Source organism: Geotrypetes seraphini, chromosome 1, assembly GCF_902459505.1.
Source record: "Geotrypetes seraphini chromosome 1, aGeoSer1.1, whole genome shotgun sequence".
NCBI classification, from domain to species: domain Eukaryota; kingdom Metazoa; phylum Chordata; class Amphibia; order Gymnophiona; family Dermophiidae; genus Geotrypetes; species Geotrypetes seraphini.
The window spans coordinates 348,762,140-348,786,119 of record NC_047084.1 but is presented as its reverse complement, the minus strand read 5'-3'; the positions used below and the strand labels follow the sequence as shown (position 1 = coordinate 348,786,119).

The window sequence follows — 23,980 nt, the reverse complement described above, 5'->3', positions numbered from 1 at the left end:
CGCTGACTGCGGCGCACGTTATAAAGGGCTGTGAATCCGTCAGCCACCCGTTGCATTTACGGCATGAATCCATACCATCCTGTCCTGAGGAGGCCATATGTGAAGTTTGGAGCAAAAACAAAGCTTCTAAGTCCAAAAAATAAACTTTTAAAAACTTTAAAGAAAATCCAAGATGGCCACCGCGGGTGCCTTATGATTTTACAGGGGGGGGAGACCATGGCATGCAGGGAAACCACCCAAAACCCCAATTTCAGCAACCCCAAAATCGCCAGACTCAGAGGCACCTAGATACCTCAGAGACATGTGTTGCAATGCATTTCAATGAAAGCCAACATACACAGTGAAAGCAAAGGGAGATCAGTACCTCAGGAGCTGATAAAACTGGATTTTTCAGGTCTTCTGACTACCTTACCTTCCCTGCCACCTCAGATCACAACCACAAGGACCCCTCAAGGGATTTAGGGAAGATACGCGGTCCGGTTTTGATCCCGGCAAACCTCCACAGAACCATAGCAGCCTGTGCTCTACCCCTTAGTGGATGAACCTGGGGAGACATGGCTCCTGATCTGCAAACCTGATCTGATCTGCAAGCAGTCTGGAGGACTTACTGCAGGTTCTGCTAACAGTGCATCCCCAGAAGCAGACAATCTTTAAGGAAAAGTCTGTGATCTCCCGCCGAAGGATCACTCCTTCAGAATGAATCCGCAGCACTTGGGCAATACCCACAGCACCAAACAAAATAAAAGACTAGGAATTGAGAAATAAAATCATGAGCAGAATAACTAAAAGTTCACAGCAAGGCTGCAGAAACAAACTGAACTTAGAGGGGAGCAGTGGCGTACCTAGGGTATGTGGCACCCGGGGCCCATCATTTTTTGACATGCCCCCCCCCCCCTTGTAAAAAAATATTTTTTGTAATGACCATGAAACGGAATAAATGGTCAGAATAGAAACAGGCAGTGAAAATTTTCTTATATTCCAAACATAACATAACATAACATAAATTATGTCTGAATTGTCATGACATCAGAAGTACATATGGAGTAGTTGCAGGTGATGCTTGGGACAGTTCTGATTATGTTAGTTCGGTTTTATGTGTTTTTTGAATAGAAGGGTTTTTATTTCTTTTTGAAGGTTTTGCAGTCTGTGGTCAATGTCAATTGGTTATAGAGTTGGGGGTCGAGTGTTGCAGCTCGAATGGCTAGGAGGTTGTCGAACAGTGTTTTTCTTTTGACGTTTTTGGTTGGAGGGTGTGTGAAGGGTGCGTGAGTTCTCCTATGTCTGTTTGAGGTGGATTGAATTATTTAGCTGAAGAAATTAGTTACCCCCCTCATCCCACACACATTAATTCTCTTCCATTTTTGTTCCCATTATAAAAAACACTGATAAGTTCCCAGAAAAAAAATACATTAAAATAAGAAGTGAAAACAAAGGCCCCTACAGATGAGAACATAACATAAGAATAGCCTAACTGGGTCAGACCAATGGTCCATCATGCCCAGTAGCCCATTCTCATGGTAGCCAATCCAGGACACTAATACCTGGTCAAAACCCAAAGAGTAGCAACATTCCATGCTACCGATCCAGTGCAAGCAGATACTTCCCCCATGTCTTAATAACAGATTATGGACTTTTCCTCCAGGAATTTGTCCAAATCTTTCTTAAAACCAGCTACACTATTTGCTTTTATCATAACTTCTGGCCACTTCATTTTTAAGTTTAGATCTTTCCTTTCAAACAGAGACCTTGCTAGATGTCAAATACAGCACAAGGTAACTTCACATGGACTTAGCTGTGCAGGAAATGTGAATCTCCTCATACACCCACCATATAGTGCAAAAATGTGCAAAGGTCTGTTTTTTTCTTTCGATCACTACATAGCCTAATGCCACACAAGCAGCGCTGTTACAAGCATATTCTGTAGGTCAATGCTAAGGATAACAAAGTTTCCTTCCTTGGACCAGAAGTGGACTGATAAACAACTGGAAGAGATCCCAAAACAACACCCAAAGACCCACTCAGTGTGTGAACCAGTTGAGTGGAGTGGACTAACTGGGGGGTGGAAATGGGCCCAGAGTTTGCTCAGCAGAATTTCCCAGACCACCTCTTCCTCTCAATTGACACGCTGCCACCACCACCACCACTAGGAACACCTCACTGGGTAGGCCAGCTATGCTATAAACTTTATAAAACACATTATTATATTTTCTTATAAAGCACATATTTTAACTGAACTTTCTGACATCCTCAGCCTTTCCATTCACAAAAATAGAAGGAAGAAAAGTTCCCATTTCCTGCTGTCTCATGTCCCCGGCCTATACAATATTTTTTTTCTGCAGACCCTTCAAAAGTCTGACCAAATCCTCGTTTCACTTGCATTATAAAGTACTGAGGATGCCATCTCTCCCCAATTCCAGGTCCTAAAGTCTAAGACAGTAGCGCAAACTAATGCTGCCAGATTCAGGAAAAAAAAATTTCGATTCGATTCAGCCTATTGAATTGGTTTTTCAATTCGATTTTCCTGCCCAGTTGGGTGATTTTTTTCAAAACTCCTGGTGGGTTTTATAGCTTTTTCACCCCCTTTGGCTTCTCCTAACCACACTGGCGCTGTGGTGTAAATAAAATAAAGAAACAAAAAGGACTTTTCCTCTCTCTGTTAAATCCTAGCTCACGTTTGCAGTCCAACACCAGCTCTGGCAGGATACTCATTTCAAATCTGACATATTGTAATCACAAAACAGAAAATAAAATTAATTTTTCTACCTTTTGTTGTCTGGTTATATTTCAAATCTTGTTGGTCCAAGGCTCTGGTTTTCTTCTGATAATTTGCTTGCCAGGGTCTCCTTCTTTCTGCATGCTAACCATCCATCTGCCAACTTTGTCCTCCCTTTCCATTTCCCTTCTCTCACCAGGAAGTCTGGTATCTTTCCTTTTTTTCATCTCCCTCCACAGATCCACCTTTTCTTAACTACCCTTTCATCCGGCATCTCTCCCTCCTTCCCCACCACCCCAGAGTCCACCATCTCTCCCTTTCTTTTCCCAATTACCCTCCTATCCAGTATCTCTAACCCTCCTCTATCCACACCATCCCTTGTGTCCAATTTCTCTCCCTTTCCGTTCCTTCCCTCCGTAAATCACATGGTCCATCATCTCTCTCCCTCTTCTCTATTTTCAGACCCATTATTTCTTCCCCCCCCCCAAAGTTTGGCATATGCACGTCTCTTTGAACACCCCCTTCCCTCCGTGTACTTCTAAACCAGAGTCCCCCCTTAAAGGTCTGTCTGTCCCCCCTTGAAGGCCTGCACCCCCCTTGAAGGCCTGTCCCACCCCCTTGTAGGCCTGTCCCCCCCCCTTGAAGGCCTGCCTGCCTGTCCCCCCCCTTGAAGGCCTGCCTGCCTGTCCCCCCCCCTTGAAGGCCTATCCTCCCCTTTGAAGGCCTGCACCCCCTTGAAGGTCTGCACCCCCCCGAAGGCCTGTCCCCCCCCTTGAAGGCCTGTCCCACCCCCTTGTAGGCCTGTCCCACCCCCTTGTAGGCCTGTCCCACCCCCTTGTAGGCCTGTCACCCCCTTGTAGGCCTGTCACCCCCTTGAAGGTCTCCACCCCCCCGAAGGTCTCCACCCCCCGAAGGTCTCCACCCCCACGAAGGTCTCCACCCCCCCCGAAGGTCTCCACCCCCCCGAAGGCCTGCACCCCCCCCGAAGGCCTGCCTACCCTCCCCCTTGAAGGCCTGCACCCCTTGAAGGTCTGCACACCCCCCCGAAGGCCTGCCTCCCCCCTTGAAGGCCTGCCTCCCCCCTTGAAGGCCTGTCCCCCCTTGAAGGCCTGTCCCCCCTTGAAGGCCTGCCTGCCTGCCCGTCACCCCCCTCCCCCTTTAAAGCCTGCCTGCCCGCCCCCCCCCCCCACCCTGAAGGCCTGATGCCCCGACCCACCCCGAAGGACCGCACGCCCCCCTGGCCTCCCCGCACCACCTATGAAGCAGCCGCAGCAGGATCGCGACGTCAGCGATCCCTGCGCTGCTTAGGCGCTGCTTTCTGCGCCGCGGTCCCGCCCCTCCTCTGACATCAGAGGAGGAGCGGGACCGCGGCACAGGAAGCAGCGCCCAAGCAGCTCAGGGATAGTTGACGTCGCGATCCTGCTGCGGGCTGCTTCATAGGTGGTGCAGGAAGGTCAGTGGGGCGAGCGGTCCTTCGGGGGTGGGGGGGGGACTGAACGGCAAGGCCGGGAAGCACCCCCTCAGGGCTGGCACCCGGGGCGGACCGCCCCCCCCTTGGAGGGGACTGTCCTGACAGATGACCTAGCAGAGGGAGATGGATTTATCTGTTAAGTTCTGCAGACAAGACTGGAATAAATGGAAGGGGAGAGGGAGGGAGAGAGAGAGAGAGACACAGACAGCAGCCAAGGACAGAAAGACAGCAGCCAAGGCGAGAGACAGAAAGAAAGACAGACAGAGAGAAACAAGAGAAAGAGACAGAAAGAAAGACAGACAGAGGGAAACAAGAGAAAGAGACAGAAAGAAAGACAGACAGAGGGAAACAAGAGAAAGAGGCAGAAAGAAAGACACACAGACAGCAGCCAAGGAGAGAGACAGAAAGAAAGACACAGACAGCAGCCAAGGAGAGAGACAGAAAGACACACAGACAGCAGCCAAAGAGAGAGACAGAGAGAGAGACAGAGACAGAGAGAGAGACACAGAGAGAGAGAGACAGAGAGAGAGAGAGACAGAGAGAGAGACAGAGAGACAGAGAGAGAAAGAGACAGAGACAGAGAGACAAATAAGAGAGAGAGAAAGAAAGACAGACACAGCGGCCAAAGAGAGAGAGACACAGAGACAGAGAGAGAGAGAGAGACAAATAAGAGAGAGAGAAAGAAAGACAGACACAGCGGCCAAAGAGAGAGAGAGACACACACAGACAGCAGCCAAGGAGAGAGAGAGACAGAAAGTGGCCAAAGAGAGACAGAAAGAAAGACAGCGGCGAGAGAAAGAGAGAGAGAGAGACACACACACACACATCTATTCTAGCACCTGTTAATGTAAAGGGCTTAAAGGCTAGTGGATATAATATACTTGAAAATATTTATCGTTAAATTTATTTTATTGAGCACAACAATCAGAATCAAAAGCAGAAAATAACAATGTAGCTCAAATTTGTATACTAAAACCATCAAACCTACCCTACCAACCCAACCCATCCCCAACGGTTGCAACTCAACGGTGCAACAAGAGATACATCTTCACTCCGTGGAAAATGGAAAAAACTGACGATCTCGCGAGCTGGCATGGGGTGTGAAGGTACTTGCGCATGCACAGTGCAGGCAGTCTAAAAGCTTTCAAAAGCTTTAAGAAGAGAATGACAGGGGCAAATCTTTTTTCCCATCCCTGTGGGAACTCAATTTTCCTGTCCCATCCCTGCCCCATTCCAGCAATCTTCGTCCTCATCTGCACAAGTCTCAAACACTTTAAAATCATAAGTGTTTGAGGTTTGTGCGGTTAAGGCAGAGCTTACATGAATGAGGTAGGGACAGTGAAAAACTCGTGGGGACGGGGAAAAACTTGTCTCTATGTCATTCTCTAGCTTAATGTGACCCTACACTTTTCACTGCCCATACCGGGCCTCCATGGATGACATCACCCACAAGTGAGAATATGCTGCCTGCTTGTCAAGAGATAAGCTTTTTTAAGAGCAGACTCAACAAGGAGGGAATAATGCTGCAGCTGAGGTTTGTCAAACCGCAGGCATGATTAGACTCTATAAAGAGCAGGAACGAGCAGAGTTGTCTCCCAATTCTTAAACATAGCATCCCTCCTTAAGTTGTGGAATGGAAATTTGAAACAATCTTTGGGAATTTGTTCAAAGGCCAAGGCATCAAAAAGCTCAGCCCTTGGTTCAAACTCCATTTTGACTGGCAGAGCTTGTCCCACCTGACAAATGAATTTAGTAAATAATAAACTGATATTTTTGTGGGGTATTTTGGTGAGGAGGGAGTCTGATAGGGCAGATACAGCAGGGAGAGAGGGAGGGGTATTGACCTAGTTTCCCCAGGTAACCAACCAACAAGCCTAAGCCCCTCTCCCCAATCCTAAGCTTCCCCCCCCAAGCTACAACACTACAATGGGAGCCTGCCTTTTAGATGAATCCAGGAGCATGGATAAAGCCATCCATCCACCTGCTGGAGATAGCGTATACTGGAGAAATAAGAAGCATGCCATCTGAGGTAATGGATCACAGCTTTGGTGTTCTCTATCTCCACCTGCTGGTGGATGGACTTAACCCATGCATCTGGATTCATCTGCTGCTGATGACAAAGAAACTCCAGAGTGAGGGGGCATAGGATGAAGTTAAGAGGTGATAGGCTCAGGAGTAATCTAAGGAAACACTTTTTTATAGATTGGGTGGTAGATGTATGGAATTGTCTCCTGGGTAGTGGTGGTGGAGACAAAGACCATCTGAATTCAAGAAAATGTGGGACAGGCACGTGGGTTCTCCTAGGGAGAGGAGGAGATAGTGGATGCTGCGGATGGGCAGTTTCTATGGGCCATTTAGCCTTTATCTGCCATCATATGTTTCTACTATGATCTGCTTCATCTAGGCATTCTGAGAAAATATCTTAAACAATTACAGCCAATACAGAAGCTAGACTTATTCTGGGAAGTAGTTGGAAGGAGGGTATTTATCCTATATTCTCAAAAACTCTATCAGTTAGGGAAAGCTGTTTGTTTAGATTTACGTTTTAATGGAAAAATTATGTTCTTACCTGTTAATTTTCTTTCTTTTAGGAGCAACATGAATCCAGAGACCAGTGGGATAGCACACATCAACCAGCAAGTGGAGATAGAGAAACTGATTAACAGGTGGTCCTATAGGTTGGCATTCCTCCTGTATAGCCAATATTGCTCCTTGCCCAATAGGTTGGCATTCCTCCTGTATAGCCAGTATTGCTCCTTGCCCAAGCATCCGGAAGTAGGAAATATTGAGCATGTAAAAACTTCTTTCCGGCAACCAATTGCAATGGGTAAAATACAGAATACAACTACCAACAATAACAAAAACAAACTGCGCAACCAAGAAATGGACAGATCGTTTGAAGAAAGGGTGGGGCTCTGGATTCATCTGCTGCTCCTAAAGGAAAGAAAATTAACAGGTAAGAACATAATTTTTCCTTCCTTAGCACAGCAGCAGATGAATCCAGAGACCAGTGGGATGTAGCAAAGCAAACCTCAAACTGGGTGGGAAGCAAACGCCGCCTCCACAAGAACTGAAGCACCAAAGTCAGCATCCGCATGGGCTTCCACATCCAACCGGTAATGCCTAGAAAAAAGTATTCCTAGAAGACCAAGTAGCCGCACGACAAATCTCCTCCAAGGAAAGATCCCTGGACTCAGCCCAAGATGTAGCCATCGCTCATGTAGAATGCACACGAAACTGTTCTGGCAACCGCTTCCTGGCCATCAAGTAAGCTGAAGCAATGGTCCCCTTGACCCAACGAGCGATGGAAGCCTTGGACACAGCCATACCTTTGTTGCGTCCCGCAAACAACACAAAAAGGTGGACAAACGACGAAAGCCATTAGTGACCTGTAAATAATGAAAAAGAATCCTGCGCACATCAAGGAAACACATAGAAGAGAAGCACTCCCCCCAATCCTCCTGCCGAAAAGCAGGAAGGAATAGATATTGGTTCACGTGAAAGGAAGACATCACCTTAGGAAGAAACGATGGAACCATCCGAACAGACACTCCGGCATCCGAAATGCGCAAAAAAGGATCCCTGCACGACAACTCCTGCAACTCTGAAACCCTTCAGGCAGACGCCATCACGATCAAAAACACCGCTTTCAACGTGACATCCTTCAGAGTTGCATTAGATAATGGTTCGAACGGAGCCTTCTGTAATCCCCGCAAGGACAAGTCTAAGGCCAGATCTTCTTAAGAGGTGGCCGAATATGGTGTACCCCTTTCAGAAAATGAACTACATCAGGTTGAGATGCCAGCGGCGAAGGAGATACTTGGTCTCTGTAACAAGCAATGGCCGCCACCTGAACCTTAAGGGAATTATAGGCCAACCCTTTGGTGACGCCGTCCTGCAAAAAGGAAAGAATATCAGATAGAGAAGCCTTGAACATAAGAACATAAGAAACGCCTTCACCGGATCAGACCGAGGTCCATCTAGTCCGGTGCTCCGCACACGCAGCGGCCCATTTAGGTACTCCTTTTTGGAGACCCGACTTTACCGTATCCCTCAATATGATATGCAAGAAGGTGTGCATCCAACCTGCGCTTGAATCCCAGTACAATAGTCTCCGCCACAACCTCCTCCGGGAGTGCATTCCAAGCACCCACCACTCGCTGTATGAAACAGAACTTCCTGACATTTGTCCTGAACCTGCTGCCACTCAGTTTCAGGCTATGACCTCTTGTCCGTGTCACATCAGAAAATGTTAGCAATGCTGCTTCTTGGTCTATTATATCAAATCCTTTTAATATTTTAAAAGTCTCTATCAAATCCCCTCTCAGTCTTCTCTTCTCGAGGGTAAACAATCCCAGTTTCCTGAGTCGTTCTTTATAGCTCAAATGCTCCATTCCTTTGACAAGTTTTGTGGCTCGCCTCTGCACTTTCTCCAACAGAGTTATATCCCTCTTGAGGTATGGAGACCAGTGTTGGACACAATATTCTAAGTGCGGTCTGATCATTGTTCTATAAAGTGGCATTATGACATCTTCCGATCTACTCATGATCCCCTTCTTAATTACGCCTAACATCCTGTTTGCTTTCTTCGCCGCCGCACATTGTACTGATGGCTTTAGGGTACTGTCAATCAGTACCCCCAAATCCCTTTCTTGTTCGCATTTTGCTAATGTCACCCCCAACATCTTATACTCGTGTTCTTTGTTTTTCCGTCCTAGATGCATCACCTTGCATTTGTTTATGTTAAAGTTCATCTGCCATTTTGTTGCCCACGTTTCCAGCTGGTTCAGATCTTTCTGGAGGTCCTCGCAGTCCCTTTGAGACCCAACCGCCCAACATAGTTTTGTATCATCTGCAAACTTTATTATATTGCATGTTGTTCCCTCTTCTAGATCGTTTATAAAAATATTGAACAAGATAGGCCCAAGAACTGAGCCCTGGGGCACGCCGCTAGTCACTTTCTCCCAATCCGAGAATTTCCCATTTATGCTAACCCTCTGCCTTCTGTTTTCTAGCCATTTGCCGATCCATCTGTGCACTTCTCCTCCTATTCCATGGCTCAGTAGTTTCTTCATAAGCCTTGCATGTGGGACCTTGTCAAACGCTTTCTGGAAGTCCAAGTAAATTATATCCACTGGCTCTCCACTGTCCATTTGTTTGTTCACTTTCTCAAAGAATTGTAGTAAATTTGTCAAACATGACTTCCCTTTTCTGAAGCCGTGTTGACTAGCTCTTATTAGATTGTGATCCTCCAAGTGTTGTACAATGTTATCTTTTATCAGTGTTTCGATTATCTTCCCTGGAACCGATGTGAGGCTCACAGGTCAGTAGTTTCCTGGATCTCCTCTTGATCCTTTTTTGAAAATTGGGATGACATTTGCTATCCTCCAGTCTTCTGGTATTTGCCCAGTGCTAATAGACATGTTAGCTACAGATTGTAATAATTCGCCAATTTCCACCTTAAGTTCCTTTAATACTCTTAGGTGAATTCCATCCGGTCTAGGGGATTTGTCGCTTTTTAGTTTGAAGTTAGTTTGAAGGGCGAAAGACCCTGAGTAGCACACCAAGACTCGAAAACCCACCAGACTCTAGCATAGGAGGCAGAGGTTGACCTCTTTTTGGCCTGAAGAAGAGTGGAAATGACCCGTTCGGAATATCCCCTACGCCTCAACCGCGACCTTTCAAGAGCCAGGCCGTAAGACCAAAGTGGGACGGATTTTCCATGTTGATCGGACCCTGAGCAAATCCGGAGTCACTGGAAATGTCAACCGATCGCCCGTCGACAGCCGGATCAGATCCGCATACCAAGGACGACGCGGCCAATCCGGAGCTACCAGGATCACTCTGCCCAGAAAGAGAGAAATGCGATGCAAAACCCAACCTATCATCGGCCAAGGAGGAAACACATAAAGAAGAGAGCCAACGCGTCTACCCCCTCGGACTCCCCCTCTCTGTGTCTGCTGAAGAACCGAGGAAGCTTCGCATTTCGAGACGAGGCCATGAGATCCATCTCCGGAAGACCCCACTTCTGAACTAGCAGGTCATATGCCTGAGCAGAGTTCCCATTCTCCGGGATCTAGAAGATTTCTGCTGAGGAAGTCCGCCTGAACATTTGCCTGACCCGCAATGTGCGCTGCCGAGAGAAGAGGAATATGAGCTTCCGTCCATTGAAACAGGACCAGTGCCTCGCTGGCTAATTGAGGACTCCGGGTACCGTCCTGCCAGTTGATATATGCCACCGCTGTGACACTGTCCGAAAAGACTCTCGGTCGGTCCTGAATCATGGACTGAAACGCTAGCACGTAAGTCTGATCGCCCTCAACTCCAGCATATTGATCGACCACTGAGCCTCCTCCTAAGACCAAACTCCCTGCACTGAGGACTGAAGACACTGAGCTCCCCATCCCAGAAGACTAGCATTCGTCGTAACCACGACCCAATCTGGTGTCGCAAGAGGCATGCCCTTGAACAGATTGACCTCGCGGAGCCACCAATGCATGCTGAGGGAAGCTTGAGAAGTCCACTGACGCCGCCGATCGTAGTTCTGAGACACCGGGGACCACCGTGACAGAAGAGACTTTTGCAATGGTCTCATGTGGAAGTGAGCCCAGGACACCAACTCCAGAGCCGCCACCATCGATCCAGGGCTGTGGAGTCAGTAGATAAATGTTCCGACTCCGACTCCTCAGTTTTTTGTACTTCAGACTCAGACTCCAGTACCCAAAATTTCCTCTGACTCCGACTCCTCGACTCCGACTCCACAGCACTGGTTAATTTTCAGATCGTTAAAATGGAATGTCAAGTTGAGAGAAAGGAGCATTTTCAACACCACCTTCTTTTTGCTTTTAATTAAGGTTCTAAGGCCGCAGAAGCTGCTCGCAACATTTGTGCTGTATATATAGTGGGTGCTATAGCTGAAAGAATCGCTCGTGATTAGTATGCCAAGTAAAAAAATGGAGTCGGTAGATAAATGTTCCGACTCCGACTCCTCAGTTTTTTGTACTTCTGACTCCGACTCCAGTACCCGAAATTTCCTCCAACTCCGACTCCACAGCCCTGCATCAATCCCAGAACTTGCACATAATCCCAAACTTTCGGTCTGGGCGACCGAAGAAGTAGGCGAATCTGAGAATGCAACTTCTCTCCCCGGTCCTTGGATAGAAACACCTTCCCCAGACAAGTGTCGAAACGCACTCCCAGATGCTCCAACGTTTGGGACGGAGTAAGAGAGCTCTTTGGAAAGTTGATGATCCACCCCAAAGACTGAAGAAGAGATATCACCCTCTGGGTCACTGTCACATTGTCCTGCCTGGAAGACGCACAGATCAACCAGTCGTCCAAGTAAGGATGTACCCATATCCCCTCTTTGCAAAGAAAAGCCGTCACAACCACCATCACCTTCGAAAAGGTGCGTGGTGCCGTGGTGAGACCAAAAGGAATCACCCAAAACTGATAATGTCGGCCTAGGATTGCAAACCGAAGAAATCTCTGATGCGGAGGTCATATAGGAATATGCAAGTAAGCCTCCTTGAGATCGAGGGACATAAGGAATTCCCCTGGTTAAACCGCTGCAATGACGGAGCGCACCATCTCCATACAGAAATGTCTGACCTTGAGAAATTTGTTGACCCGTTTGAGATCCAGCACAGGTCTGATCAACCCTCCCTTCTTGGGTACCATGAAGTAAATGGAATATCTGCCGAGGCCCACCTCTGCTGGGGGCACTGGAACCACAGCCCCCAAATCCAGAAGCACTTGAAGGGTGAGCTGCACTGAGTCTCTCTTGGTTGACCCATTGCAGGGGGATACCAAGAAAGAATCAGCGACGGGAGAGGAAAATTCTAATTTGTAACCTTCTCGAATAATGTCTAATACCCACTGATCGGACGTTATCTTGGCCCACTCTGCCAAAAAGGAGGACAGCCGGCCTCCCAAAGAATGTCGAAGGGAGCCGAGATCCCGTCATTGTGGATTGCGAACATCTGGAGCACGGGCTGGCTGACCTGCTGGGGGTTTTGCGGCACGAAAGGAATTCTTTGGCGGAAATCTAGGTCTAGAATTGTAGACAGAACCGTACGACGGCTGAAATGACGGCTTTCCCAGCCTATATTGCTTAACATCCCGGAAGCAAGGTCTGGCCGACAAGGGTTTTAAAGACGGTTTCTGCCTATCTTCTGGTAACCGCTGCATTTGGGTATCACCAAAATCTTTTACCACCTTATTCAAATCCTCACCAAATAACAGCCAACCTTTAAAGGGAAGCTTCACGAGCCTAAGCTTGGACGCCGCATCCACCGCCCAGTTACGGAGCCACAAAGATCTGCAAGAAACTACAGAAAGCGACATCTGTTTTGCAGACACCCGAATATCATCATATAAGGCATCCGCCAAATACGCTAACCCCAATTCCACATCTGCCAATTCGGACGAACAGCAGACCCCGACTCCAGCATTCTATCGGCCATCTGTTGAGACCATTGATGACACGCACTCCACCGCTTGCAAGGTAACTGCTGCAACTTCAAATGACATCTTAACATCCCAGGAAGATTCTAACTTCCTATCCTGGACATCCTTTAGAGCAATACCTCCCTCAACAGGCAAGGTAGTCTTCTTGGTGACCGAGGCCACCAACGTGTCCACCTTAAAAAGCTTAAACTTCTCCAGCTCAGACTGAGCCATGGGGTACAACTGCCGCATGGCTTTCGTCACCCGAAAACCTGCCTCCGGCGTGTCCCATTGAGCCACAATAAGCTCCTGCATGGCATCATGAACCGGAAAAGCTCTAGGTGGCTTTTGCGATCCCGACATAAGAGGGTTAGCAGATCCAGATACTAGGGGATCCTCCTGAGAGATGTTCAACCCTTGTAGTGCCATAGATATCAACAAGGAAAGTTCTTTCCTATGAAACAGACGGAGCGCAGTAGGATCATCTATGTCCCTACCTAGCACCTTCTCCGCTTCCAATTCTGTCACCTCCCCCTCTTCCAAAGACTCGGGAAGAGTCTGAGACAAGGGGGAGACTGAGGCAGGGTTCCCCTCATCTGCGGTAGCCAGCCTACAACATTTAGCCGCCTGAGACTGCACCAGAGGAGTAATGGTAGAAGGGAGCAAAGAAATGTTGAAATCCAGGTTTTGTGCAGGCTGAAAGCTCTGCAATAAAAAAGCACGGTGCATCAACATCACAAACTCCAGCGAAAAAGTGCCCTGAACAAACCCTGCTGAGCCGGCCTGCCCTGTATTTTGCAGAGACATCGCGTCCTCCACCAGCTCCCGAGAAGCGCCGACAGTCGCCAAACTCCCCCCCAGACGCCAACTTTAACTGCAGTGTGGTAGGCCCAATCGCGAGTAAAGAGGAACTCGACTGCGCTTCCCCAGTGTGGTAGGCCCATTATTTCAAGCCCCTCCCTCCCCCCCTGTCTGGTATATGCACATCTTTTTGAGCCCTCCTTCCTCTGTGTACTTTTATGCCAGGGCCCCCCTATCTATGAAGGCATACCCCCCCCCCCCGAAGGCCTGCATGCCCCCCCCATGTCCAGCATTTGTTCTCTTTTCTTCCAGGTCTTTCTATGCCTCTCTCTCTCTCCTTCCTTCCTTCCTCCCTCAAATGACTCACTTGCGAAAACAGGAAGCCAATGTCATGACTTGAGAAGAGGGGTGATGTGGACAGCTGTATTTTGGACCAAATGCAATCCTTTCATACCTAAAGTAATACCTGGAAACAGCTAATTGCAATAATCAAGTCTTCTTGTAATCATGGACTATCTTGATCAGATTGTATTGGTCCAAAACTGATCATGTGTCATTGATTTAAAAAAAAAAAAAAAAAAAAAAGCATTTGTCCAAGTAGTGTAATGCATGCTGCTGGGTTTAGCATGCATAACCATTCTGAAATGTAACTTCCTTATGGTGAAAGGGAAGCAGCATATTTTCCCAAAGTATTGCACCTGAAAGTTGCACTGACTACTAAAACTGCACAAATCGCTTTGTGCGCATGTCCATTTTCCCATGCAAACCTCAGGATCCGACTACGGCAAGAGCAGAGACTTATTAGTAAATAGAGTCTTTGGGTTACAATTAAATTTGAGCGAGAAAGAGAGAACTGCCACACGAGAGCAACAAGTCAAAAAACAGCTCACCCTTGGCAAACAGACTCGCGCACCGCAAAGCATCCGCCTGGGTCGCCCTCTATCGCCATGGCAACGCTCTACCTGCTTCCTCCTGCACCCGATTGGCAGTCGGGTCTCACTTCCTTCCCCGGCATGCCTTCACCATTGGACGTTTCCACCATCTGCAGCCGCAGGAGAGGGGGGCGGTGGGAGGCATAAGGTCATCACTCTCTCCACAGTGGCAGCTGTTAGTACGTGAAGGAGCCGCGGCAAGGGCAGGATGACAGAAAGGGAGTGAAAGTGACACCAAGCTCAGCCTCCCCCCGTCGCAGCCACCATCGCTGCACGTCACGATCTACGTCATCCAACCTAGTCGGCCTTCTCCTTCACTTTGGCCTCGAGGGTCGCTGTAGGAACGTTTTGCTTGGATATCGGTCATGTTATCCTTGGCCGGTGACTCAGTCACCGAATCGGGAGACTAATTTTTTTTTTTAAAAGGAATCGATTTGAATCGATTCACCCAAAGTGAATCGGTGAATCGATTCGAATCGTGAATTGGGCAGCACTACTGGATACCATATATGGATCACAAGTTAATCATATCACTGCATGCATTTACTGCTCCAAATGGAATATAATACTAATATTGCTTTACTTACCATAATGGTTATTTCTCGTTTGCAGATATTGAGATCAGGCACATTGTTGACATACATTCTTTTCAGTGCACATCGTAGACCACCTTGAGTCCGCACCACAAAGACTGTAGAAAAACCACCTAGAAGAGGGTAAAATCAAAAAAATCTCTTAAATTTGTGTTTAGAAAAGATATTTAAAGGTTGATACAGAACCATATGATTAGGAATGATATAGAAAACAATGTTCTCCCAATGCAATTGTAGGTTATTCTGGTAGTGTTTAGTAGCTTTGTTTTGTTAGTGTTTAGTGGTATGAACATAAGAAGTTGCCTCCGCTGAGGCAGACCAGAGGTCCATCTTGCCCAGCGGTCCGCTCCCGTGGCGGACCATCAGGCCCACTGCCTGAACAGTGGTCTCTGACTAATTTTATAATTTACCTCTAATCCTGTCCCTATAATCCTGTCCCTATAACCTTACCTCTACTCCTATCTGTACCCCTCAGGTCCTCTAGGTTGTCAGAGGGGGGTCATTCTATGTTTCAGATTTTGTTCAAAATTTGCACATAGGAACATTCTCTTAGTACCCTGACTAATCTAAGATTTTAGATTCCTAACTGCAAGAGTCACTGAGCTACCCCACTTGTCTGGCTGGATGTTGGCAGTATTGTGCACAGTAATGAATAAAGTGTCATTTTTAGCTGCTTGTAAAATTCAGAATAATTAGTCAACAGTGCTAGTTTTTGGTAGTCCAGTATAACTTTTCTGCTAGTTGAAACAATGCTAGCAAGAGCATCATGGATACAAAGCCCCACCTGAAAACTTTGCTCAAAGTGTGCCCAAATATTTGTTGCAGTTTGTTGCAACAGATTTTGACCAGTTTATCAGCTGCTATAGCTCCAGAACAAGAGTAAATAGACTTCAGATTTTTATCATAGCTTATTCTTGCATTGGACACTACACTCTCAAATTTTCAGCAATTCTGCATGAATAGGCTGCATCATAACATTCTTTCAAATTTGGCATCTTTGACACAGGGGCTAAAATTCATCACTTTTAAGCAAATTTATATTTCAATAAGGGTTGCATTGCAAAACAAATAAATATAAATCTTGTAGCGTAATATTTACTCTTTCAGATAGTACTAGTTAGAAAATGTTTCAGGCAGACTTTTTTAAAATTATAATTGACCCTGAAACTTGACAAATTTCAGCCCTTGTGCCAATGGTACAAAATCTGAAGGAATGTTCTGATGAGCTATTCAAACTGAATTGCTGCAAATTTGACAGTGTAAGTAGTGTTTAGTGAAAGGATAATCTACTCGTATCTATGAGGGCTGTTCAAAAAGTGTCAGACCTTAATTTTTTTTGCGTAAACAAATAAAGCTAGGGAGGTGTGGTTTGGTACATATATGTAGGCGACCCTAATGCATATATGCTTGAATTTTTTCCCACCTACATAAGCAGTCAGTCACCAGCAGACCGCCGATGAATGAGGAAGTGTAAGTGAGTGCCGGATTTTCTTTTTTGACAAAACAGAAAAAGTTGAACAATGCTACGACATTAAATTTTGTGTAAAGCTTGGCGATTCCAAGTGGAAACGATCCACAAGATTCAACAGGCCTTCGGGGATGAAGCAATGGGCATCACACAGATAAAGGAATGGTACAACCGCTTCAGAGATGGCTGCACATCAGTGGAGAGTGTTCTGGTAGGCCATACATGTCAAACTGTGTGCTGAAATTTGGCTTGTCAGACAATTTAAAATTTCCCTTAAAGCTGGCCAACCGGTACAAGCACCGCTGATCTGTATTATTTTTATTTAAGCATTTATATACCACTTATACTCTAAGTCAACCTGCAGCCCGGTGAACCATTTTGTGCGGCTCCGGTCGAGGGCAATGCAGTGTTTTCCTCTGCTGCCCTCGGGCGTTTACCGTCTTGCCGGATCCCTCCTCTATCTTGCTGCAGTGTTTGCACGTTTGTGCAGCCCCAGAAACATTTTTTTCAGCCAATGCGGCCAAGGGAAGCCAAAAGGTTGGACACCCCTGGTCTAAGTGGTTTACATTCAAGTACTCAAGCATTTTTCCCTATCTGTCCTGGCAGGCTCACACTCTATTTAATGTACCTGGGGCAATGGGAGATTAAGTGACTTGCCCAGGGTCACAAGGAGAAGTGTGGGATTTGAACCCACAATCACTGCACCACACGGGACCGCGCCAGAGGGAACATGCAGCTGAGGCTACGGCAGCCTGCTAGGATCACTACAGCTGACCAGCAATCCTCTGCAGGCCGTGTGAACCTACAGATGATGCGGGGTGAACCTGCCTGGAAGAATATACAACCCACAGAACAGGCATGAAATACAGGTAAGGAAATAAAACTACTCACTGCTAAATGTAATCTAACGCCAATTATGACTTATTTTGTGGCAATTTACATTTGCTTATGTTCAATCAAATTTAGTAGAGTTCTTGAATGTTCTCAATGCTGCAGAAGAGGAAAAACAGACTCAACAGTGAAGCATTTACTTTCAACTTTTCACATGCCCTTCTATAGTTAACTCTAAGAAGTTTGACTGAGTGGTATAAAAAATTTTTAATAAAACGAATAAAAACTTAATTTTACCAAAATCATTAAAAGTATTACACTTGAATAAGTAAAACATAAGGAAAGTTCTCAATCATTTAATAGGAAATTAAATAGTGCTTTATAAATCTCAATAAAAAAGGGTATATAAGTACATAAGCCTGAGAGACCAACATGATTTGAATAATGACCAGACAATAAAAAGGCAGAAAAAATAATTTTATTTTCTGTTTTGTGATTACAATATGTCAGATTTGAAATGTGTATCCTGCTAGAGCTGGTGTTAAAGACAGCAAGCATAAACTATGACCTAAAAGAGAGAGGAAAAGTCTTTTATTTATTTTGTTTACATCATAAAACCGGCGTGGGGAGGGAGAGATTGGAACCCTATACTTCTACTTAGACTAAGGGGTCCTTTTATTAAGGTGCGCAATTAGCACGCGCTAATAAGGTTAGCATACCTTAATAAAAGGACCCCTAAGTATCTTAATAAAAAGTTTGGTCTGCAACTTAGCCTATGTTTGAGATTTCGGTCCCTTATGCGATTGAGTTTGACACCCCTGTGGTGGGCCCTCAACATCTAGAAATGAGATCTTCATTGACCAAGTGAGGACCCTGGTGATGCAGGATCGTCGAATCACGATCAGAGAATTTGCAGATAAGGCGAGCATCAGCGTTGGATCCGTTCATTCCATTTTTACTGAGGACTTGGGCTTCAGGAGAATTTCAGTGAAGTTCGTGCCAAAGCTGCTAACAAAGCAACTCCTTTGGAGATCTCACAGGACATGCTGGAGATTGTGAACAGTGATCCCAACTTCCTCAGCAGTGATCACTGGTGATGCATCCTGGGTTTATGGGTACAACCCAGAACATCACCAAGGGGTACTACCAAGAGGTTCTGCGTCGCCTTCATAATGCAGTGAGACGCAAACGGCCGGACCTGTGGGCAGCAGGCAGCTCCATCATGATAACACACCTGCCCATTCTTCACATTTGATGGAAAAATTATGTTCTTACCTGTTAATTTTCTTTCCTTTAGATGCAGCAGATGAATCCAGAGACCAATGGGATAGCACACATCTACCATTAGGCAGAGATAGAGAAACTGATTAATAGGTGGTCCTATTTGTTGGCACTCCTCCTGTATCTCCAATATAGCTCCTTGCCCAAGCATCCATAACCATCAATAGACATAGCATATAAAAAACTTCTTTCCCATAACAAATCTCAAAAGGCAATAATACAGAATACAACAATCAATATAACAAACTTCAAAAAGTTGGAAAAGAAAAAAAACGACAGACATCTGCTGCGTCTAAAGGAAAGAAAATTAACAGATAAGAACATTTTTCCTTCCTTAGCAACAGCACCAGATGAATCCAGAGACCAATGGGATGTAGCAAAGCAATCCTCAATCTGGGTGGGAAGCAAACGCCGCCTCCGCAACAACCGAAGCACTAAACGCATCTACCACATGCGCCCCCACATCCAACCAATAATGCTGAGAGAAAGCACTCTCGGAAGACCAAGTAGCCTCCAAGGAAAAAACCTCTGGACCGAGTCCAAGAAGTAGCCATCGTTCTGGCGGAATGGTCATGAAGTTCTTTCGCCAACCGCTTCCCTGCCATCAAGCAAGCGTAAAGAATGTCCTCCTGGACCCATCGAGCGACAGAGACTTTGGACGCTGCCATACGTTTGAGGCTTCCCATGAAGAATACAAAAAGGTGATCTAAACAACTAAGTCGTTAGAAACCTAGCTCGCGGAGAACGCTACGCATTTTCAAAAAATGCAGCGAATAAAAGCACGTCTCCCCATTTCTCCTCCCAGGAAGAAGGAAGGAAAAGTGAGAGTGTCATAAAAGAAAGGATGACACCTCCTTAGAAAGAAATTGTGGTACTGTCCGAACTGACACCCCAGATTTTGTAAATCAGAAATAGGAATCCCCGCCAAACAAGGCCTGCAACTCAGAAAACTGCCGAGCTGAAGCCATGGCCACAAGAAACCCCTTGTTCAACGGCACAGCCCTTTAGAGTCTCAAAAGACAAGGATGAAATGAAGCCTTCTGTAAACTGCAAAAAAGTACCTTAAGACTGTACTCCGGACAGGGCTTTCTAAGAGGTGTACATTTAGGAACTGAACTACATGAAGCTGAGAAGTAAGCGAAGAGCAATATACTTAGCTTGTTACAAGGGCTAGGAATGGCACTTGAAGCTGAAGGGAATTGAACGCTAAGCCCTTGGCAATACACTTGTGCCATAAAAGAACTCTGGAAGGGTGAAAAAATGTTGAGAAGTACCCAAGAAAGGAAAAACCTCCAAAAGGAAGCAGAAGCCACAGGTGAAGACATCTGTATCGCCTGGATAAGAGAAGAAACAACTTGCTTCGCATAACCTTTACACGTCAGCCATGACTTTTCAAAAGCTAGGTCGCAATACCAAAGTAGTACGAATATCAATGTTGATTGAACTCTAGGTGAGCAAATCCAGAGATACTAGGAAACTCAACAGTCCGGCTGTCGAAAGACTCATCAGATCCGCATAGCAAGGATGGCGCAGCCAATCCAGAGATTCTACAAATACTGTGCCCTGAAAGCAAGCTAGAGATGGCAAATCCAAGCCATCATCAGCCAGGGGAAAACACTGAAAAAAGAGAAACCAGAAGCGAGAAAGAAGCCACGCTGCTACCCCCTCTGACTCCCACTCCATGTGCCCGCCGAAGAAGCTAGGAAGCTTAGAATTTTGAGACGAGGCCATGAGGTCTAGTTCCAGGAGATCTCACTTCCATAAAAAGAGCTGGAACCCATGAGCCCAAATTCTCAATATCCAGGATGTAGAAGATTTCACTAGTACTAACATGTACACTTTCTAGAGCATACACAGCGCTGTATACTGCAACATACAATAAATGGGCCCTGCACAGATTTCGTGGAGAGAAAGTCTATCCAAACTCTTTTCCTGACCCATAAAATGATCTGCCAATAGAAGAGAAAGATGAGGGTCCACCCATTGAAATAGAACCATAACTTTACCCGCCAACTGAGTACATCACCTACTGCCCAGGCTGTAGAGAAATACCCCCATCATAATACTGACTGAAAAAGATCTTCAACGTCATTCCGGAAGAATGGTCTGAAGCTCCAGAAACGGTAGCCTGACCATGCTCCAGAGTAGAAGAATGAACAAGTACCGAGTAGCCTCTTAAGACCAGACTCCTGGAGCTGAGGATGGAAGGAACTGAGCCCCCCAACCCGACAGCCCGGGAGTATTGGTGGCCATGAGCTAGTCCAGCAAAGACCGAGGCATGCCTTTGAAAAGAGAAATCTTGCCGAGCCACCAAATCTTGCAGAGCAATACTTGAGGAGTCTACCAAATAATTGGAGCCCTGAGATACTGGGAACCACCAGAACAAAAGTGACTGCTGTAGCATTATAATAGGAAAGCAATCCAAAGTTCCCACTGGAGTCAGCAACATGGATTCTAGAACCTGTACAGAATCCCATACTCTTGGTCATGGTGACTGAAGAAGAATGCAAACCTGAGACTATGACCCATCGCCCTAGTCTCTGTGAAGAAACACATTTCTCTCCTATATGAATAAAAACATCTCCCCGATATACCTTTAAATAGTACAGGAGAAAAGAGCGCTGTGCAAATTCGAAGATTCACGTCCAATGAACTGAGGAAAAGAAACCACCCTTTTCGTGTCAGTCAAATGGCCCGACTGGAAGACGTCCAAATCAAGCAATCAGTCAAGAAGAAATTAGGTGAATCGCCTGGTAGCGCCAAAACGGTACCACTGCCCACATTTTCTAAAATGTTCATGAAGCCTTGGGTAGGCGAAATGGCATGTGCCAAAACCAAAAGCGCTGCTCCAAGAGAGGCAAGCAAACTTAGTGCAGATTCGGAGTCCATAGTGAAAATATAAATATTCTCCCAGTTTTTCTGCAGAAATGTGTAACCCTGAGATACAAATTCAGCAGAATGGGATCCAGCCTGCCCAATGCCCCCGTCTTGGACACCATGCAGTAAGTGGAACAACATCCCTTAGTTCCTGAAGAACTACAAGAACTGCCCTGAGGACCAGTAGGACAAAAGCTTTGCTGGAGACCGCGCTCCTACAGACTCCGAGCGAAACTATAAGCAAGCAAAACACACCTGGGACCCTAAAACTCCCCCTGCGGACCCAACCCTGTCTCACCAGGGGCTATGGAGGACTGAGTGACTTGCCCAGGGGTCACAAGGAGCAGCGCAGGGTTTGAACCCACAACCCCTGGGTGCTGTGGCTGTAGATCCAACTACTGCGCCACACACACTCCTCCAGGAGCTGTGGGAAACACATCCACCAGCCTGCTGAAGATAAGTATATTGGTTGGCCAGGAGGCTGTGCATCCAAGATATACCTGAGAATAACTCAGTGCGCTCTATCTCTACCTGTGGGTTGATGGCTGTTATCCTCTAGTCTCTGGATTCATCTGCTGTTGATGGCAAGTAAAGGAAATTAACAGGTATGACTAATTTCATCTTCCATACCATCTCTGCCATACTAATCTAAACAAATGGGGCATACCCAAGCAGATTCACTGGGAAGACGAAGACAAAGCCCCCTGAATTACCTGACAAAGTCTGAATCACCTCTGGCTTGCATATCTAATCTATGATACTTCACAAAAGAATGGAATAATAACCAAATCACTATTCTACACATGTTTCCTGGCAACACTGCCTTGGCCTCTGCCCAGGTGGAAATGAGCCCTCGGGCTCCCTGGACCTTGCTTACCATGTTGATGACCTCTTTGATCCAATGTGCTATAGTCAATTTACAGGCCAGCTGACCTTTACACAGGCTCCGATACAGAAAACTGAAAGAAGTTAGAAGGAAGATTTCATTTCCCATTAGTAGCAGAATAATACTCTGACATCGAGCTGGCACAGCTTCTTGACATGCTCAGAATTGCCCCACTCTGAAAAAGGCAAGCAGGCAGGCTTACCACTGGATCAGTATGAAAAGGAGACACCATCTTCAGAACAAAGGTTGGAACCATCTTAATAGAAACTGACTCATGAAAAGGGAAGGATACAGATCCCTGAAGGACAAGGTCTGCACTTCTGAAACTCACCAAGCCTTCACAACAGCGTTTTCAAAGTGAGGTTGTTAAGGGTGACAGACCTTAAATCTCAAAAAGTGAACCCAACAGAATATTAAACACTAAATTGAGGTACCACAGAGTAAAAATGTTTCTCAAGAAGAGATGTAGTATATTTTTTTGCATGGTATTAAATAATTACATCTGAATGCGCATCCAGAGACATGAAGACCATAACCCTACAGCAGAACAGGGGCACACTTAGACTTTCAAAGAGTACAGGTCAGCCCCTGTTCAAACCCCCACTGAAGAATATCAATGTAGGATATCAGGAAGCTGCTCTTGCCACATGGAAACAGAGTGCTCCTCATCCTCATACTAGAGCACAAATTCAGACCAAACCCAAATGCAAGCCAAAGACGAAGACCTCTTCCTGGTGGTGACAAGGAACTGGCAGCTTTCCTGGTGAAGGACTGTGGTGACAGTCTGAAAATGACTTATCTGTGCCAAATTGTGTAGGGCTTGGCCTTTCTTCCTCACTGAAAGAATGGCAGCAGGGAGGTGCTACCTGAGCAAATCTCCCTGCAGGAAAGACCTCAGAGCAGTAGGGAAGCCTAGAGCCAAATTGAAGGAGCTTGCTAAAAAGTGACTGCCACCCCAAACCAAAATCACATCCTGAAGTAGTCCTGGAGTCCAGAATGACTAATCCAATCCATGTCCCACTGTGGCAAATGCTCCAATAACAGAGTAGCCTCCTTCTACCTGAACAACCTATGGGACCTTGAAAGTCCATAGGTCTGCATGAGAAACAAGAAGACTTAAATAAATTCACCACCAGGCAAGGTAATGTGAAGCTCTCTTCCTCTCCCAGAAACTTAAAAACACTAGGGCCCCGATTCTATAAAGGGCGCCTAAATCCCGCCTAATGCTGAGCGGGACTTAGGCATCCAAATTAAGTGGTTAATGAGCCATTTAAGGGTCTTAGCGAGCGATAATTTGCACATGGACGTCCAAAGGACGTGGACGTCACTTTCTGGCACATCCACAATTTCATGGATGCCAATTGGGAAAACTCACGCCTAACGGAATAGGCGTGGAATGGGTGTGGTCTGGGTGAGGTTTTAATATGGGCGTCCTTCAATTCATCTGCATAACTCTAAGCGACCTAGGGCATCCATCCCATGCCTACATTGTAGAGTAATGAAAACCAGGTCTACTTTTGAACATAGTTTGGGCTTCAGATAGACCTGGGTTCTATGGACAGAACTTAAGGCACAGTTTGGACGTCCTTAATGCGATATGCTAAATAGCTCTCTGGGTTTTTATTTTTGCTTTATTAAATTCATTTACATTTACTACAAAATATGTTTAACAAGGCACC

The 23,980-nt window shown here is 46.1% G+C and overlaps 1 protein-coding gene across 5 annotated transcripts in view; it reads right to left on the bottom strand.

The window, feature by feature from the left end:
- The window catches only part of BMP2K (BMP2 inducible kinase), a 284,761-nt gene that overhangs the window by 224,407 nt on the left and 36,374 nt on the right, over nt 1-23,980 (bottom strand). For 4 of the 5 annotated variants that reach the window (XM_033963569.1, XM_033963540.1, XM_033963550.1 and 1 more), the window contains exon 2: nt 14,953-15,071. In XM_033963569.1, the coding sequence (XP_033819460.1) occupies nt 14,953-15,009 (57 nt within the window). In that variant the 5' untranslated portion in view covers nt 15,010-15,071. Of the gene's footprint in view, nt 1-14,952; nt 15,072-17,317; nt 17,341-23,980 lie in introns of those variants that run through there. The other variant, XM_033963578.1, reaches the window with a different exon arrangement.